This window comes from Seriola lalandi, unplaced genomic scaffold (genome assembly GCF_002814215.2).
Source record: "Seriola lalandi dorsalis isolate HSWRI2012SDOR001 ecotype SW California unplaced genomic scaffold, Sedor1 jcf7180002053942, whole genome shotgun sequence".
Classification (NCBI taxonomy): Eukaryota; Metazoa; Chordata; class Actinopteri; order Carangiformes; family Carangidae; genus Seriola; species Seriola lalandi.
Genome location: NW_019524495.1, coordinates 120,837 through 141,350, shown reverse-complemented (window position 1 = coordinate 141,350; position 20,514 = coordinate 120,837). Strand labels below are relative to the sequence as shown.

The following is a 20,514-nucleotide window of genomic DNA, read 5'->3' as shown; positions in this document are numbered from 1 at the left end:
GTGTGTGTGTGTGTGTGTGTGTGTGTGTGTGTGTAAAACAACATTCCATTCATTCCTCAGGCGCTAAGCCTGCCAGACTGGGCAGCAGCACCAGAGCACCAGTTACAGCCACACACATACAAAAACACATGTTCACAACCACACACACATGATTTTGTCTTCAATCTGAACTGAATAATGTCTAATACGTTGTAACACTGACTTCAAAGTATTTATCCTTCATTGTCCGAACCACTGGAGCATGACTCACACATTTTTCTCATTATGGGAGTTGCGGGAATCAAATCAAGCTTCTTTGGAAAACGTGATGTTTTCCGCTGAAAAACTTAAGCAATGGCATCATTTTCATGACGGATATGCCTCAAGCTTAATTAATCAAATGAAGACCTCAGAATAATGCTGCTAGAACAAAAAAAATCAATAAAAATGCAACCCACTTAAAATACCCAAAGGCTGTAATGATCATTTTTAGCACTGACGTGGCTCCTGGGATGTCAATGTTGGTCTGTCGGTTCACTGGGAGATCAGTCCCCTGTTTTTCTCCAGACTGAAATTTCTCATCAACTATTGATTGGATTGCCCTGAATCTAGGTACAGACATTCATGGTCCCCAGGGATGAAGCCACTGACTGTGGTGATCACTTGACTTTTCATGTACCACAAGGTTGGCGTTTGTGGCCTCAACAACAGCCTCAACAACTATTGAATAGTTTGGCATAATATTTTTGGTGATTGCTTAACTTTTAATGTAGCGCCACCATCAGGTCAAAAATTGTATTTGTTCAATACTTTGACTTATGATCAAATACCTGCAAAACTATTCACATTCCATCAGCCATCAGTTTAGTACTAATTAGCAAATGTTAGCATGCTAGTATGCTGAACTACTGAACATTACATTCTTAAAATGAGCATGTTAGCATTGTCGCTGTAAGCATGTTAAAGGAGCTAAGCTAGGTTTTGCAATTGCTTCATAGCCGACATTAGTATTAACAGCTGCTTATTTACTAGTCTAGAAGAAATGTTGCAAATTCACCATCAAACTTCATTCCTTTACTCACCAAGAGCTGTCTGCAGTGGTAGAAAGCAACGACAATGTTAAGTCATATCTCTATTATGTCTATTCTTCTACTGAAGTTAGCACGGCTAACTACTTAGCCCCGGCCAGTCTTGTCACTGCCCGATAGCGGCTCACTGTAGCCTCCAATCTGCCCTGAAGACCTAGCGCTGCTCAGAAGACATATTATAACCTCTTGTCTTGTGAACACAAAAATGGCTGAAGCTCTTGTAAGTGACAATCACCACCACCTATTCCTGGCAAGAAACAACGTTCGGCTGCAGAGAAAACTTACAAATGGCTTCTTTAATATGGTGATGTTAGGCAGCTCAGAGCACCATTTCAGAAAGTATTCACCCCCTCACTTTATACACACTTTATTGTGTTGTAGATTTGTGCAAATATATTACAAATCAAAAACTGAAATCTCTCATTTACGAAAGTATTCAGACCCTTTGCTGCGGCGCTGCTCAGGTTCATCCTGTTTGATTTAATTTCCTTTGCACAAATCCAGGCGTGCAAAGCTTGTAGAGACTTAACCCAGAAACACTGAAAGGGACTTCTGCAAAGTACTGAATTATGGGTCTGAATACTTTTGAGCGATTTCAGTTTTTTATTTTTAATAAAATTGCAAAAATTTCAAAGCTCATCCTGTCAATTCGTGAAGCCATCTTCATCTGCTACAGTGCAGCGCTATAGGGTCGTAAGCCAGATACAAAATCTTTATTTCTATATTTTCAGACAACCAGCAGTGGACAACTATGTAGTTGTTAACAATAATTTGAAGGGTTGCCACACCAATTTATTGACAGTTTATAGGTTTATAGACATGATGTAGGTCTGGAGGAAATGTCAATCTAGTTGATCTCATTTATTGGTGAGGATGGCTGAATGGATAGTCAAGTGATACAGTGTGTTTGTTATGAGCCAAGCATAACAATCACTGGTCCGAGGTGGAAAATTCAACTGCCAAATTTCATTTCCACAGACACAGGCTGAAAGGAGCTCTCTCTCTCTCTGTCCGTTAAAGGAGCTCTCTCTTGGTGTAATACACTATAATCCTGTAAAAAGAAGCACCAGCAAGAGTATTTGAGCCAATATTTAGCCCAGAGCTGGTGGAGACATCTCCTTGCTCGATCTAGGACAACAACAAGTGAACCAAAGCCTTTCCTCCGTCTACAAAGCAGCAAGAAAGCCGAGATGTTCTAAGAAAATCCTCATGGCTTCAGGTCTGGGAGATGGGGGCTGATGAAATAGTCAGAAACAGTGTAGTAATAATTTGCTTCTGCCACTGTTATTTTTCCTATGATATTTTCATGTCACAATCGAAAAGGATGTCCCTGGTTGGTGTATGTTTTTGCTGTTGTGGTTACAGTTGGTGATTAAACAATGACTTCAGTACTATGAATAATTTTTCCTGCAATAATCAGTTGGTGAAGTTTGCTTTTCTGTGTGATTTTTTTCCCTCATCCATCCAGCTATAACTGCTCTTGGTAACGACTTAATTCTGCCTCTATTTACTCTAGACGAGCCGTGGTTGATGCTGTGCTCTTCCTGTGCTCTGAGAGATTTTTCCCTGGAAAGAGCTGCAGTGCTCAGCCACTGACTGACGAATGTGTTGTACCAATCAGTGACAAACAAGATTTTTTTTATTAAATTTGTTTTAAAAAAAAGTTGGATGTTGGACATCAGTTGTTAGTCCTGTACAATTTTGAGGTACTTGCATTTGAGTATTTGCATGTAATTCTACTTTATACTCCACTACATAGAGAGAAATGTTGTACTTTTTATTCCACGACATTTATTTGACAGACATAGTCACAAGTTACTTTACTTTTGAGATTAAAAAGTTGCATTAAAAAACAAATGATTGTCTTGTAAATCACAATCCCTGCTAAACATTAAACCAGTGCCTCCCAATCTTTTAGGCTTGTGAGCCCTTATAAAAGCACAGTCTAGTGGAGCTCCTTGTCATATTTTAGTTGTTCCAGCAAAGAGACGTCGCCCTTTAAACTTCTCATAAGTAACTTTTTTTTTTTTCACAGAAGAAGCAAAGGTTGGAGAAAAATGCCATAAAAATAAACACAAATTTGTGCTGCTGAACTTAGTTTTTCCTCCTTTCGTACATTATTAATCATCTCTCGACTCTCTCTTATGAGAACCACTGGGCTGCACTAACTGTATGTAAATAAGTTAAAGTTGCTATACATGCCAACCAGCTACAGTGAAATGCTGCGTACTCACTGATGTATCACTATTAAAAATCTAATAATGTCACATATAATAAAACATCAGTCACAGGGACCATTTTCCTGTGGAACATACTTTTACTTTTAATTGGTTGTCTATGACATTGATTTCAAACCTGTGGTATGAGCCACCTACAAAGCGTCACGACATGAATCTAATGGGTCAAGAGATGATTACCAGGTTGGAAATAAGAAAAACTAGAGACCATCTTGTGACGGGAGCACACCAGCATTTAGACGTTCTGACTCAGGAGTACTCAGTAGTCATTACTACATTATCAGGTGAGTACTCATGGGTCCGATCACACCCATCTTCAAACTCTGCCTTCATTTTGATCTCAGCAACACACCTGTAAAGTTTTGTGACTGTATCTCACACGGCTGTAACTCTATCAATGGGACAATAACTGTCTACAGATATCCACAGATATACAAACTCCAGCCAAAGTTCTCAAAACCACCTCTGTGGTTGTTCCCGGTACAGTACGTGTCTCCATGACCACATTTTGCTAAGCCGTCAGGGCTGGTAACTACTGTTTTCTGATTAATAAGATTATGTTTACTTGACTTATTTTGACTTTTCTCCCATTTTTGCTTCTTTCCTGTTTTCCTATTAAAGTGGGAAATTCCTCACTGGAGACTCTTGACGTAATGAGTGTCTGGCTTGGAAACACTACAGGAGCGATATGAAATGTTATTGAATGCAGACTGAACATTTGCAGATCATCCAAACCACCAAATGTAACAAATTGCCTGTAGTTGTTCTAAAACACAAGGAAGAAAAAGTGAGCAAAGTAATCTTCTTCGCTGGTGCTCATGCAAGAATCACCTCCTTAGAAACCTTTTAACACTGAAGCAGGAAACAAGAATGAATAACACCCAGTGGAGTGTAAGCACAGACACATGCTGGCCATGTTTTAATTGCCACACAGATTGTGTGAGTGTGCGTGTACATGTGTGTGCGCATGTGTGTGTGTGTGTGTGTGTGTGTGTGTGTGTGTGTGTGTGTGTGTGTGTGTGAGTGAGTGCACAGGTCCGTGCCTGTGTTGGTGTATAGTATGTGTGGGGGGTGAATGACTGTATGTGCGAGTACATGTGTATGTGTGTGTTGGTGGGATGGCTAAGAGACAAGGGAGCACATATGGCCTGAACAGTCAGGGATGGAAGTCAGAACTCCCACATGACATGGCAGATAAAAATAAAAATGGGAGAGAGACACACACACAAGGAAAGAAGGAGCAAGAGAGAGAGTTGGCCTTTGCTTTGACACAACATTGACATAAACTTCTTGCATTTGTGAGGATATGATTCACAGTTTTTGTCTCGTGAAGCTGCATGCACACCTGTGATTGTGTGTGAATGGGACAGTTTGTTATCACCATGCAATGTAAAAACACCAGTGATTCATAAGGTTACAATCACCAGCCACACTGATTGCACTGAGGTCATATTTCATGTGGAAATATTATTAAAATATTAGCTGTTGAAAGTTGATGGGAAGATGTGAATCTCATGGTTATCATAAAAAAAACATAAGCTTGCAAGTGTTTTCATTTGAAAGATTACAAATAAATCTTCTCATCTCTTATTTCCTTTTCTCTCTCACACCTTTCTATGACAAGAGTATTTTTAACAGCTATTATTAAAGTACAGTGGTTCTGTACTTCTTCTTATTGGGGTTTGTAAATGGAAATGAAACTTATTCTACTCCTGTCGACAAATTGTTTCAAAATAAAACTTATACATTTTCTTTTCAGAAACAGATTTTCCTCTGAACCTCTGCTTCTTTTTTTCCCTGAGACCAGTTCACCATTATATTTTAGGCTATACGTAGCAAAAGTTTCACAAGTTGTACCACCGGAGCTTGCTCATTACTATTTGCAGATTTTTCCTTCTTATTTTAATTTTCAAAGATGACGTCTCAAGATAAAAGTTATAGTCTGTGTAGTTTTCCTCTGATTAATAAAATGTGAAACTTAAGGGATGGATTGTTGAAGCACAGGAGCTTTGAGCTGTAGCGAAACTGTAGCCCTCAACTGCTCAAGTGTTAAGAACTTGGATACTAAGACAGTACAGTGAGGGAACCCTTTGGAGTGGTGTGCATTTATGTATAATATTATGTTAAAATATGGTCAGATCTTTATGAACAAACACGATCTATTTCAACAGCTGACACACAAATCATTGTATTGTATTGTTCTATATTGATTACATCCTTCAGCATTCACAGTTTAGGTTGGAAAAAGTATGTGAACCCCTACGCTCAACCTTTATTTATTCACGGTAGGCGGGAACACCTTGATCACATTCACACAGTTAAACACACTCACACCTGAGAGCGCAGCATTATAAGCGGCTGGGGTTAAGGGCCTTGCTCAAGAGCACCACAGTGGTGAAGATGAAAGAAACATGCGCATTTTTTCACTTTTCCCACCCAGATTAAATTCTGCCCATCCAGGGATTGAACTAGTAACCTTCTGCTCACAAGCTCACTTCTCTAATGTTTAGGCCCAAAATGACATCAACAAAAGCTAAATGGGGTTATCAAACTTGAAGTCCAATCAATGAAACAACATGAACGAAGGTCTAGTTTAGAGCGACTTTGACTCATAAAAACCATTTAGACATTTTGAATTTAAATCTGTTGATGTGAACCAAGAACCAAGACTCCAAGGAATGTGTGTGTACTGTGGTCCTAACCCTACTCTCTCTCTCTCTCCTAGTGGTGTGCGCTTGCTAAAATGACCCTAAAAGAATCCCAGATTATAAAAACTAAAGGCTTTAAGGAGTCACTGGAGCTGGTGAGCATCTCTGTTCATGAGTCTAGTTTGGTGGACTGAAGGAACCAAGGTTGAATTGTTTGGGAAGAACTATCGGCACTACATATGGTAACAAGGACACTTCGTACCCACATGAAATCCCTATCCCAGCAGTGAGGTATGGTAGAGGGAGCATCGTGATTTGGGACTGCTTTGCTGCCTCTGGGCAAGTTTATCATGGTGTCTTACAGGATAATGTCAGGGTGTCTGTCCACCTGCTGAAGCTCAGTAGAAGCTGCGTGATGCAGCGGGACAATGGCCCTAAACATCAAAGTCAATCTACTACAAAACAACTTCAAACAAAGAACCAGTCAGAGCCCAGACCATAACCCTACAGAGATGCTGTGGAATGACCCAGAGAGCCGTTCACACCAGACATCCTGAGAATATGTCTGAACTGAAGCAGCTCTGTAGGAAGAATGGTCCAATATTGTGCAGGTCTGATCAGCAGCTACTGAAAGAGCTGGTTTCAGTTTATCAGTGCCAAAGGAGGTTTGACCATAGGTTCACTTACTCTTTCCACCAGCGCTGTGAATGTTTAATGGATGTGTTCAATAAAGATAACAATATAATTGTTTATGTGCTATTATCTTAACACATAATGTTTGCTCACATTTCTGATGTAGATGAAGATCAGATCACACTTTTGACCAATCAGTGCAGAAAACCGCACAAGGGTTTCTTGCTACTGTACATACTGTATATTATTCAGTACTTTGTATATGCTGTACACTCAGGAGATGATGTATTACCCTTCTACACAGTGCATCACGAGTAGGCCAACTAGTAGTTCACATCATAGGAAGGCTATCATATAGCTCTTAATAAATTTGATTTGTCATTATTATCATTTCCTGCCTATATCATTTAAGCAATGATTCATCAACCACAGAAATGTATTTTCATTTCACACATTTATGATCTTGTCATCCTTCCTTGTAACTTTTTGTGACAGTTGTTTCACGAATCTGAGTATATTATCTAAATTTAGAGAAATTATCTCAATAAATTTGACCTTATATGGTCATTTGTGATAGCAGTAGTGCACATCACGTCATGTCTGTCACTCAGCTAATGAAACGTTTACTATATAATCAGTTCATGTAATATATATTCTATTGTTCAGAACAAATTTTATCATGTGGTTCTGTAATGTTGTTCTGTAAAATGTTCTAGTCTGACCTCTGTGGTGGTGATGTAAGATGCTACCCACTGTTTAATTTGTATAATTAATAATTTTCTATTATTGGGGTTGTGCATATTTCTGTTATTATTTTTTGTTCTATTTTTTCTTTCTTGTCTGAATTGTATATGGGAGCCCATGCAGGCCATGTAGCCTATCTTTGTATATGACAGTTCATGTTAAATTAAATTTCAAAAATGTTAAAAATATAGATAAATAAATGAATAAAATAAGAATTAAAAAAAAAGAAAATGTGTGCCCTTTAATACTGGTGCTGCAGCGTGACGCCTGTGAGAAACGTGGTAATGGGGTAGGCTCATTAGCACCTGGTAGCGGACCTAACTCATGCTGTCATTTAAATCAATGGCAAAGCCAGAATTTTTTTTTAGCCTGCGTAGAAAACTTTGTTTAAAAAGTGGTGTAATCCGTGAATGCATCACAGGAGAGGTCATAGGTGGGACCAGCCGGTCCTCTCCGGAATACACTCTGTATTCCACTCCGTGTTTTCCGCGTGTCCATCATAGGGCTCCTCACAGCCTCTAGCTGGTTTTTACTCAACTCCTGTCCTGATATCACTCCGCTGGCATGGTGGAGAAGCGGACATGATTATTGTGATGGTGGCAGGCGGCAGCCAGTGACTACAGACTTCCGCCACTGCTTCCCATATCCGCGTTTTGCACCGTCTAGGCTACTCTAGTTGCCTCACAGCCGGACTACCGAGGGCGCTTGTGCGCTTCCCCCCAACTCAACAACATCTTCACCGGGATTTCTTTCAAACCAAAACCATATGAGATGCAAGTTCACTGGGAAACTCCGGAGCCCGTTCGGTTCAGGCAGCAAAACTTTTTCTCAAAGGACAACGCCGTAAAACGGCGACTGGACTGTTACTGTTGCTGCCGCTGCTGCTCCTCCGCGGGACGGTTTGTGTGTATATGACCACTGAGTGCCTGCTAACGTCCATACCTTCACCGTTTTGTTGTTTTTTTCCAGCTGAGTTGTTGTGAGCAGCGTGGCAGCGGTTTTATTGTTGAATTCAGTTTGGGGCTTGCCCGGGTCTCACTCACGCTGGGTGTTATTTGTGTTGTCGGGAGCGGTTTGTTTGGAAACAGTACCGAGGAGGGAAGAAGAAACGGTCATTCGCGATCCCTGAACCGTATGACTACTAGGCTCAAAGCCCTTTAAACCTTCCCGGTTGTTGCTCGCTTCGGCGGCTGTTGTCGGTCGTTTCTTCCTTCCGCTGCCCGGTTGCTTGGGACCCTTCACCGGGGAGGACAGAGAGGGAGAGGACACTAGGTGGTGGAGGTGGAGGAAGAGGTGGTCGGAGGAGGAGGAGGTGGCGGCGGTGGCAGCGAGCTTGACGGGGAGAAAAGTTCTTCCAAAATAGCAGCCACTCGGCCCAGTGATGGGGGACTTCGCCTCCCCCGCTGCCGGACCCAACGGCAGTATCTGCATCAACAACAGCATGAACCCGGCCGCCGGGAGCGTGGTGCCCGCCGGATCGGTGGGCATGCCTAAGCACAGCACCGTGGTGGAGAGGCTGAGGCAGCGGATAGAGGGCTGCCGGAGACACCACGTAAACTGCGAGAACAGGTACCAGCAAGCCCACGCCGAGCAGCTGGAGATAGAGCGGAGGGAGACGGTCAGCCTGTACCAGCGGAGCCTGGAGCAGAGGGCCAAGAAGTCCGCCGGCGGGAGCAGCAAGCAGCCGCAGAGCAAGCAGCCGGACCCGGACTCTGCCTCCTCCACGGAACAGAGGAATAACACGCTAATAGCGGTAAGAACGAGCACTCAATCACGGCCAAGACTTCCCCATAACACCCGCTCACACGCACACAGCACACACTTCAGTACACCCTCCCTCTCTTTCATTTCCCCTCCATCAATGTCCCCCAAATTCTTGGACCCCCATCATGCTGCAAGCTGCACTACTACTAGCCTACTACTTGTTCACTACTGAGAAAACTTGTTGAAAACACTTTCATTGAGCGCTGGCAATTGCTCTGGAAACACACACTTCACTTTTTCAAACCAGAGGGCCAACTGCTGCTTTTGTTTACAAAGAAATCCAGCCCCTTGTTGGAGAAAACAGGCTGTTAGGGCTTGAATGCAGCAAGATTTGGAAATGACAAGCCTGACAACTGATATTTGATCTCTTGCAAGATCAGTGCAGCTTTGTGCTCAAAGGAAGGCTGAAAGTTTGGAAGGCACTGCTAATTGTCAAGTTATGATTTCTAGCTCACAAACTTCTAACCAACTTCTGGGGGATGGCAGCTTTTTTTCTTTCTTTTTTTTTTTTACATGAAAACAACTTCTTCTTTCTTGTTCTTTGTTTTTGGGTTCAAATCGCTCTGCAAGACAGACAAGCATTAATGTTGCAACATAGCTCTCTCGGTCTCAGCAGCAGCAGCAGCAGCAGCAGCAGCAGTTTATGCTCCAGCCTGCTCTGTAGCCTATGTAACATACTCTCACAGTTACACACCTTATCACTACCATCTCCTCACTGAAAGTAACCTGCCATTAGCCTGGACAATAACTTTAAATGGCTGCCACAGTAGTTTTTGGTTTTGTAAGTAACTTTTGAAGCTTCATAGTAAACCACAGACCTTCACACAAAATAATGCAGTGGTCACATGATAACACTTACAAGAAGACTCTATTACTGCTTTAGGAAATTCAAGTCAATATAAAGTCACAGTAGATTTTTTTTTTAGGAATGCTACAGTGATTTCCTGTTGGTAGGGGGCAGTGGTAACATATGGAGGATTGTTGAATATCTTATGGCTGTCCTATGAGGATCTTGGTTTGTAGTCTTTTTTTTTTTTCTTTCACCGATGAGCAGCTCTGCAGATGAGATCTTTTAAATGATCAGATTTTGTCATTTGCAAAGAAAATGTTCTGATGCTTGGCTGTTGTTGCTGTTTGCATGAAAGAGATGGAGACAGACACCGGCAAACTGTGCAGTGTCCCCCGTTCACACAATATGTCCTGTGGGCAAGCTCTGGTTTCCTTTAGAAAAGATACATGTCGGGAATGTCAGCATTGTTACCCCTTTTGTTGCTGCGATGAGCCAAGTTCCTCCCCTTTTGAAATGCAAAATCAGAACGTCTTTAATTTCGGAGGCAGCCTCAGTCATCATTTAAGAGCCGCACAAGCCTGACCGGCTACAGCTTGAGCGAGCAGCAGTGATTTTAATAGTGCGGGACCTCCCAGCGGCCCTTGTGGACATTAAACCGAACCGCCCATGGCCCATGGCCGGCAACAAATGCTCCTAGAACGGAGGGATTACTGCTTAAAGACACAGTGGCATCCCTCTGCTCTGTCCCTCTCTGCTCCTCTCTCAGTCACTGATGGTGACACATTGTATGCAAACACAGCATTCAATAGCTAAATCACATGAGATCTGGGTGTTGGTACCCCCTTTTTATGCTACATTGTAAGTTCTCGGTATTGTTTAGGCATTGGATTTTAAAGCAGATGAAAGGAAATGAGAGAAAAATCTGCCTCCCTCTTCCATTTTTTTCTCAGAAGAGCTGCAGCTAGATGGCTGTATGTAGTCACTACAGAAGCAGGCATTCTAGGAAAGCCAAGTATGCTGTTGATGTGACTACACACGTCACATGCACACATGCACGCATGCATACACAAATACCCAGAGGGCCTTAATCTGTAGGGGTTTGTTCCAGACTGTTGTTGGACCTATGCTGTGTGGAGAGGGTGTGTTTCAATACAGTTTCATCTATAGGATGAGTACAGTTGCAAATATGCTCATGTCATGGTTTAGCTGGACACGGCAACTTGACAACAAGGGGGTGAATGACACAAATTACTCTTTGGCTGTGAAATGTGTGTGCTGTAGGGCTAGTTGGTTTGCAGTGTCAATATAGTAACTGTCAGTTTTGAGGAATGCCTGCAACTTACTTTTTAAATACATGAAATATGTACAGAAAACGCAGTGTTTCTAAGTGACAGATGCAGCAAGATGGTGATTGATAAAGTGGTAAGAAATTGTTGAACCAGTTATGGCAGATTATGGCTGTAAATTGTAAATATTAAACATGCAAATCCACGGTTCAAGCTGTTTAAGTGTAATATTTTTCAGCGTTTTGTATTGTCATGAGCACCTCAGCACCGTGCTCTGGTCTAATGCTTCTCAGACACACCCACGTCGGGGCAGGAGCAAGCCTATAATTATGGAAAGTGTGTGTTTGTGTTTATAGGCTAACTATTAGTGAGAACGGAGAAGAAGACACTGGGAGCCCGTTCTAACTTTTCCCACCATTTCTTTGACAGTATTCTCATGAAAAGCAGTAGGTGCAGGTAAAGGGGGACCCGCAATATGATTTTCCCACTGTCACCACTTCCAGCTTGATTATAAGAATTTGTTACTTTGTGTGTGCAATTAGTACATACATGTAAACTCTCTCCAGGTCAGAAAATGAGAAGAATAATGGTGGGGTTTCTTAACTAAACACTGAGCCAGCCTTTCTGCTTTCTGTCACCAGCCAGGTATCATGTTGCACTAACACTGGGATAGTTAGGGGTTAGGTAAAATCTCTGCACGATTTATAAACTGTATAAACTATGGATGAATAGTCAAAACAAATACTCTATGTTGTCGTAACGACAGGTCAAGACAGATGATATAATGGTTCAGAAGCAAACAGACGGCGTCCAACTTACAGGCACATTGTGAAAGCCAATAATTATAGTTCCGTGACGTATTGAGAGGTTGTTTGTTTGCTCCCTGACCATTGTGTACAGTAACACACACGCATGCACAGAAACCACATACGCTCAGTTTTCCAGATCATTGTTTCATATTTATTAACTCCTCAGTGGATCGACAACAAAACCAGAGTTGCAACAATTAGTAGGTTAATTTATTAGTTCATCAGAAGAAAATTAATAGGCAACAGTTTTGTCTGCGTAGATTTGTTCACACTTCACACGGACAGAGATCCACGCAGTCTCTCTCAGACGTGGACAAATCATGAACACAGACCTTCACGGCTGCTTGGACACAGAAGGTAAAATTTGAGGTCTAGAGTGTAAAGCTGGTTTAATAGCGGTAACAGGACGTAGCTACTGTAAGCTACACTGGAGCTGATGTACACCTCCGAAACAATTTGAAACTTGTTGAGACCACAAGAAATGGGATCGGTCAGTCCAGGCTGTTTGTCTTTTTCCAAGGCCGGTAGTGATTGTTGATAGTGAAGACAGGATGAAGCATGTTGAAGAAAGGCCCAGTAATCTCTTCAGTAATATGCAATACAGCCATCTGGTGTTGCAGTGGTGCTATCAGTGAGTGAAATCCTTCTACAGCAGGACTGTCGATTACCCCTTACATCAAGTATTAATGCAGTTTAACCAGATCAGCATTTTTAGGCTGAGACCATTAGTCTCGTCCCTTTGGATGAATTTAAACTTTTTTTTTTCGTGGGACCTTTTTTTTTTGGGATGTTTCCGATTGTATCTGATGCTGTTTGCTGGTGTGTGACTGGCTCTGCTTTGTTGTCTGTCTTATCTCTGTTCTATTTGTATTTCCTCCGCTGCACTTGCATCTATTTTGCCAACGAGATCTTGATCTGAATGAGAATACCTGATTAAATAAAGGCTATATATAGGGATCAGTAGAGGGAAACACAAGACTGGTGTTCAGATGATGATGATGATGATGATGATGATGATGATGATGAATTGATTATATTCATAATCCAGCATGAAAGCGGTTCTTGTTTTAAACGTGAATGCATTACAGTGTTAAATGGAAGGTCAATACATGTGTAGAGATAGTTTTGTTGGGTCATATTTCAGTAGGGGACATCGGTAATGGCGTCATACGAAGGTTAAGACAGTTCTGCTCCTCCTTCGTTTAAAGTTTGACCACCAATAATTGAAAACCAATCGGAAAGAAACAGGAAAATCATCCTTCAATAATCCTACACTATTAGATATCATCAGTGCTTGATGTCTGTGCATTACAGGTTATTTTGGTATTGACATTGTTAGTACCTCCATCTCTCCAGAATGACATTTGACAGCCCACAGGGAGCAGGTGTGAGCTTGTTGATTCCATGTGTTGGTGGAGAAACTGTTACTGATGGCCACAACAACATCGCCGTGCCACAAAACAACAACACGTCCTCTGGCTGTGTTGCATGCCAGTCTGCTGAACCCACTGTATGTTCAGCGCAGAATCGTGAGTCTGAAAATGAAAATTGCACGTTGATCCTGTGTGAGTGACACCAACATTTGACTTTTTTAAAAGCTTTTTTTTGCTGAAGAGTTTGGCTGTCAAACTCAATATCTTAACATGATGTGACGTTGTCTACTCTTGGCTAGTTATCTAAGGGCACGGAGAAAAACAAAACGCGTTCACCAGTGGCTGTCATGTTTGTGTGAGCAGGCAACGTTTCTTTGTTGAGATCCTGATGGGAGCACATGGTTCTATTGCGAGGATCAAACCCGTGACCTTTCAGTTACAGGCACGTGTCTCCAAACCAACAGGGCCATGATGTTGCTTAAAAGCAGAATCGTGACCCGAACATTTTTTGACAAAACATCCAGTCAGATCTGATTACCTAATCGCTAACAAGTTTACAGCTGCGAGGCCAAGGTGCACAGCGAGGGGCTCGTTAGTTCCACTAAAACACAGTAGCTCAGGACAGTCTGTCTTCGGCTGTGCTCGCTCCTTGGCATCCACCTCACCGTGGAATGTCTCATATACACACACACACACACACACACACACACACACACACACAGTTGTCCTGCTCAACTCTTGGCAGCAGAGGCCGGAGTGTGGGCGGCTGAGTTTTCATGAATCCGAGGCCTTCCCTCTTCCCTCCCTTCCTCTCCTTCCCTCTCCTCCCTCCCTCTGTTCACCACTTCTCTGGTTTCAGCGTTAGCACAGCGCTAATGTAGTGTAGATGGGTCTTAGTGGCTATAGCATTGTTAATGTCAGCTGGGACTGTTGCCCAAGCACTATATTTAAACCAGTGAACTGGCATGGAGCTGACACTCACCAGTACGTACACGCACACATGCAGAGTGTGACGTCGACAAACACTCATGACATCACAGGCATGCTGTTTTTGACTCATTACACACTAATTCTGCTATGACTCCCTCTGGTTGTTATTGACTGTCTTTTAAACTCTCCCCTTTATCTCCTCTGCTCGCCTGTGCACTTTATTCAAATTTTTGTCATCTTTTCTTTGTTTTTATGCTTCTTCTCACTCTTGTCCCTCAGTTCGCGCACACACACACTCTGGATGTTTTTGATTTGGGGCGGCTGTGACCACATTCCCTTCCACCCACGCTTGTTCACATGTTCTACAGGAACACACACACGTTCAGCACAGACCCTTGAATAAAGTGAGGAAACAGTTTCCCCTCCGTCCTGCACAGTTCAGAAAGTTTGGGTTATTTACTTGCAGATTTTTTAAAACAGAGCTCAAATAATTCGCCACACACACACACACACACACACACACACACACACACACACACACACACACACAATCTTACTCTACCTTTTTAAGAAGCTTGTACTTACAACAGGGTATGGCAGAAGCTCTTGTTCATGTTTTAGTCCTCAAATATTTGCTCAACTAGCCTAAGGTTTTTTTAGTCATATCTTCACTTGACACCTTTGCATTGAATTGCCTGGTAACACTTTATTGTGAAAACTCTAGTCTGTGATTGTAAGAGAGTCTGAATCTATAGTTGTCTCTAATAATCAGTCCACTTTCTTCAAATCTGTGTCTCCCTGTTCATTTCACTATAATCAGTGATGATGATGAGTGGTTCTGCTGTGTGTGTTTTTTTTTTTTTTTTTTAATTTTTAGACTTATACAGACTGCCTACTGATATGATATGAATTAGCTATAATCGCCAATAATCTACTGCATTTATGTTTAGAGCCGAACCGATTTGTTGATTTAATGATCAGTCGATGGACAGGAAAAGCCTCAAGTTTCTCAGATGGCGGGATTTCCTGCTTCTCTTTGTCACATAAACAGTAAACTGAATATCTCTGAGATTTGGGCTTTTGGTACAACAACATGAAAACATTTGGAGACTTCACTCTGGGCTCTGGGAAGTTATGACAGAAAGTGTTTGACATTTCATACCAAACGGTTAATGGAGTAATCAAAAAATGAAGCGATTATAGCCCAGCTGATACTGGATTTGCGAGGCTGACACCGATATCAATATTTGAAAGGTTAGAAAAATCATATTTCGATTGATTGATTTCTTTACTTAAACAAGTAACATAGCAACGTAAACCAAATGGAGAAAAAATGGTCTTATTATTTATTATGGGACAGTCGACGAACGCGTTTCAGCTATAAGGCATCATCAGTGTAAGAAACAGTAGTAACCTCAATACAAATTATTGTTATCCATTATCTCGTGTTGCGATACCAGAAGACCATGGTTTAAAATCCAGGTCTCAACTGAACCATGGATTTGGAGAATTGTTGCCAGTATGTCTGCAATATGCTAATATTGGCCAGTATATCGACCCGGCCAAATCATCGGCCTAGCACTAGAAGAAGTGGTGTGAAATGTAGCCCAGTAGCTACAACACAAAGCCACCGATATACGGAGAGATTTAACTGCCTGTAAAAATTTTCTTCAGTAAACAGAGAACCGGTGGAAGGTCTCTTTTATCTTCAGTGTGATTGTCTTATCTGTGGCTGGTGCTTCCTTTTTGTTTGGATTTTGTTTGAAGGCTGCTAGCTTGCTCTTCTGCATACAATAGGTAGCTTAGCCTTAAAGAAGCATCTGAAGGGCAGTTTAGACTTTACATTATTGATAGTACAATGGAGGGAACTCATCTTTGTTCCTTTCACCCCCTCATGTACTCACACACACACAAACCGTAAAATATGAATGAGGTTGTTATCAGAGATGCCTGGGTCCACTGTGATACACCACAAGTGTGTGTCCGTGTGTGTGTGAGTGTGTGAGTGAATGTGCATATGTGCACCACATTTCTCATGAATGCGAGAGTAGAGTGGATCTGTTGTGCATGTAGATATGTGAATGCACGCGCTACAGTCACAACCCAAACGTGTAGCATCTGACATGTTAATTTCAACTCTACATACCACACACAGCTAAAATAAAAACTATATTTTTGGCTGAGGGTTTTTTTTTTTCTAAACTACCAGCACTTTGTGAGGTAAGTGACCAGCTAAGCAGGGTTTCTATAATAATGACCATGGTACATGAGTCCTGAAATCGACCACCCACTGTCAAGAAACCTTAATTCCCAACGTAACCATTGTCTTTATTAGGACTGCGCGACTGGACAAATATATCGGCTATTCTCCGGCTGGTCTTTGTGGTTAGATTTTGAACCGGTGAAGCTCTTGATGATGGTGTAGTTTGCTCAGCAGGATAGTGTTATAATTGTTTGCCAGCAAATTGCTTCATTTAGGTTCTCCAGCTTGCCGGCTGTGCCCAGATTTAAAGACAAAATAATCCCAAATAAGTGACTTGTTGACTTGGTTGTTGGATTGACGGCGTCTGGTTGGAAAATTTAACACAGCCCTAGTGTGTATCACTTGTAGCATATGTCTTAATGGATGCGCACACACACACACACACACACACACACACACACACACACACACAGAGTAGATCCATACTGTGTAACATAAGGAGGAGAATGCAGAAATAAGACTTGGGTTGTTTCTAAAGGAAAAATGGCGACTACACTGTTCGAAGGTGAAGTCTGGCGTGAACATGTGTCCACAGCAGATGTGAACACCGTATGTGTGGTTGAATGTAAGAGCGTTTGCTCAAGGTTGCTGTCAAGTGGCAGCAAGAAGTAGTTGGCCAACACTGTCTCTTATCACCATCCACTGTGAGACATCAGAAGTTTTGGCAGATTAGCTGTTCAGCTTCCACTGGTCAACAGGCAGCCATCATTTAGAGACTCATGTCGGGCTTCTTTTCTATTTAAAAACTCCATTTTGCAATTAATAAGAAATTTAAGGAAGTGTGTGTGTTGGGAATTTAACACTAAATGTTGCTACTGGACAAAAAATAGGGTCCTTGTTTGTAAGTATTTCCTCCAACATTGTTTTCACTTAAATGTCCCTCGACCAAATGTTGCCAATTTTGGTCCTTTATCTTTTAGTCTCACTATTCCCTTATCTGCTACTTGCTCTCTGTGAGTTGTACTATGAGTCCAACACTTCTCTCCCTCCTCTTCTCACTCTCATGTGATTTGTCGTTTGCCAGATATTTGCTACCAGACAATCACATCATTAGCAAATTTTTTAGTATCTCATTCTTTAATGTTAAGTTGTAGACAGTGGTGGAAGAAGCACGCACATCCTTAACTTAAGTAAAACTACCAATACATGAAATTTAAAAATACTCCATTACTCCATTTCTGCATTCAAAATTCTACTTCAGTAAAAGTCCAGAAGTATTATCTGCAAAAACTACACAAAGTGTCAAAAGTAAAAATACTTGTTCTGTAGAAAAAGATCTCTCAGTGGCATGTTAGTTCACTATGAGATTGTTAATACTGAGGCACCAGTATGTAAGTAGCATTTACTGTTTTAGCTGCTTTGGGTGAAGCCAGTTCATATACAGGTAATGGGTCACAATGTAAATCTGAGAGGTGATGAGATGATTACTACATACAACAAGGTTTTTTCTATTTCCTCTTTTGAGTTTCCTCCGATCTTTGCCTCTTTGTGCAATATCGTATAGTTTCACCTCTGTGGGTCACAGTTATTTAAACTGTCTTGGAAGTGTCTCTTTGGTGCAATTGCTAACAACTCGTGGACATTGGAAACGTGACAAGGGTTCCCAACTATTGCATTTAAAATCTCAATCCTTGTAGATACCAACAAGTACTTGAGAGATTGCATGTTACTTTCCACCGCTGGTTATAGTGATGGTTGTGTTGTGGTTTAATGGTGACAACACAATATGTTAACACTGGTATGATCTGTTTGACACTAAAGCTCATTAAGTAAGAATTAGCAAAACACTTTTTGCCATCATGACTTTCTATGTTTTTTTAATGCAGATATAGTAAAACATTACATGAACACAGATGAAATGTCACCTCCTCTTTAACGGCCAGTTTTCAGCTTCCTGTTGGTGCCAGGCAACCAGCTGGTGACCTTCCTGTTTGTCTGTTTAAACTCAGGGTCAATCAGGATCAGTTGAAAACCGTCCCCCTGAAAAATCGTTTTCCAGCACTAAATTGTGGTCTGTCCCTCCTCCATCCTTCCTCCTTTTCCACTTTATTTTTACATCCACCCATCACACAGGGGTTTCTACTTTCTCCAAGCTGGGATCTTTCTCTTTCTTTCCCCTCTCTCTCCTTCATCTTCTCTCTCCCCTCACCCTTCCATTCCTACCTCCATTTGACCTTTCATTTTTTCCTCCGCCTAATCTGCCCTCCCTTCTTTCCTTTCAATGATTCAGACCCACCCGTGCTTTTCTTTTCCCTCTCCCTCTCCATCCCTTCCTCCATTTCTTTACTCCTTGTCTCCGGTGATCCCTGGTTCAGTCTCAGCTAGCAGGCTTAGTGCTCTAAAGCTCTCTCAGCACAGGTCGGTGGCAGGGAGAAATCCCGCGCTAAGAGGGAATTACCTACCACGCAGACTCCTGCAGCACATAGAGACTCATATACACAGGCTGTTACTGTATACCCACAGATCAGCATACACAGATACGGTATACCAGACACAAATATGTGTTCAGTTGCATGTAACAGGTCTATTTGAACTTCTTCATACAATTAGTATCCACAGATCTATGTGTTTTCATATGTGTCATTGTTTTTCTGTATCTTATCGTGCGATAATGTCGAGGCTTGTATCATCTGCCTCTTCCCTCCTTTGTTAAATGACATTTGTTGTTCTTTCTAGGGCTGGCCAGACCCCCCGCACCTTCCTATTGAGCCAGCATCATGAATTTTTTATGAATGTTTGCGTGTGCAAGTGTGTGTGTGGGGCCCTCAGCTGCATCAATAGCCATTAGTGCAGCAGCCGGGGTAATTGTGCCACAGTGGCTGCAGTGCAGGAGGGAAAAAAAACACATTATCTGATAATACTGCAGAGGGCAATAGGGAGGAAAAGATGGAGCGAGGACTCAGTGGGACCGAGCAGGACAGCGTGAGAGAGGATATTAACCGTGTGGTCAGACACTTAGCGACATTGTTGCTATGCTACTGTCTGATAACTGATTTATACCAGGTGATTGCAGGCAGGAAGTCCTGTGGTAGTGCAGCAGTGGGACCTGCAAATATCACAGCGATTGTCTGATGACTGTTATGTTGCCTGGAGATACAAGACGCCAACACATCTGGCTGTAACAAAGGCTGTGTTGTCAGTGTCGGCGGATTTATTTTGCCTCACACTACTAGACCTAAATGAATTAACGACCACTGAACTGCTGCTTTCAAAACCTGCCCCCCTTCAGTTGCTTTGAGAATGTCGTGCTTGAATATTTATTCTCGGCCTTGTATACAGTAGTTTGACAAAAGGTCCACTTACCCATGTGTTGAAATTAGATTTTTTGCCATGATTTACTTGTCCCAGACAAATTTCTTAGATCTGAGACAAAAACCCTTAAATTGCTATGAAATCTATTCTCGTGCCCGGATCTTGAGTTTCAAGCAGTTCGAGACCGGTTGAGACCACGGTGTGTCAGGCACCATGTCAGTTTCCATTGGACCCGGAAACAAGATGCGCTTGTAATTGTGGCCCCTTTGCAGATGAGTCTGAGATTAGGGAAGAGTGTCGCTAAGATTTTAACTGTACTACTGCTCTTACCGCTAATTCTTATCCATCTGGTGCTTTAACAGTACTCTCATTGGTTCATTTTGTTATTATTAAGAGGAAGAATTAAGAGAAGAATTAACATTGCTTTATTTTTTTACACTGACATCACTAATGTCTACTTGTAACTGATAACCCATGTTAGTATAATTTAGTTAACTCTGTGTGTGGGCTCCAGGCTGCTCACATATATAAGAAACCTGGGGCATTGACAGGTGAACAAACTGAAAACTCTGCATTTCTCTGTAAGTATGTGAGGGACTTTCACTAGATATTTTCGACAGATTGTTCCGCGTCTATGTGCAAAGTACTTGTTGCACTTGTGGCGATGAGCGTACTTTTTAACACTTTGAACGTTGAGTTCTCTCTGCCATTGTCACTA

The 20,514-nt window shown here is 41.8% G+C and overlaps 1 protein-coding gene across 1 annotated transcript in view; it reads left to right on the top strand.

The window, feature by feature from the left end:
- The first annotated feature begins 7,889 nt into the window (after positions 1-7,889).
- The window catches only part of maml3 (mastermind-like transcriptional coactivator 3), a 109,821-nt gene continuing 97,196 nt past the window's right edge, over positions 7,890-20,514 (top strand). Inside the window, exon 1 of the mRNA XM_023402546.2 lies at positions 7,890-9,082. Within this exon, the coding sequence (XP_023258314.1) occupies positions 8,711-9,082 (372 nt within the window). The 5' untranslated portion in view covers positions 7,890-8,710. The remainder of the gene's footprint in view (positions 9,083-20,514) is intronic.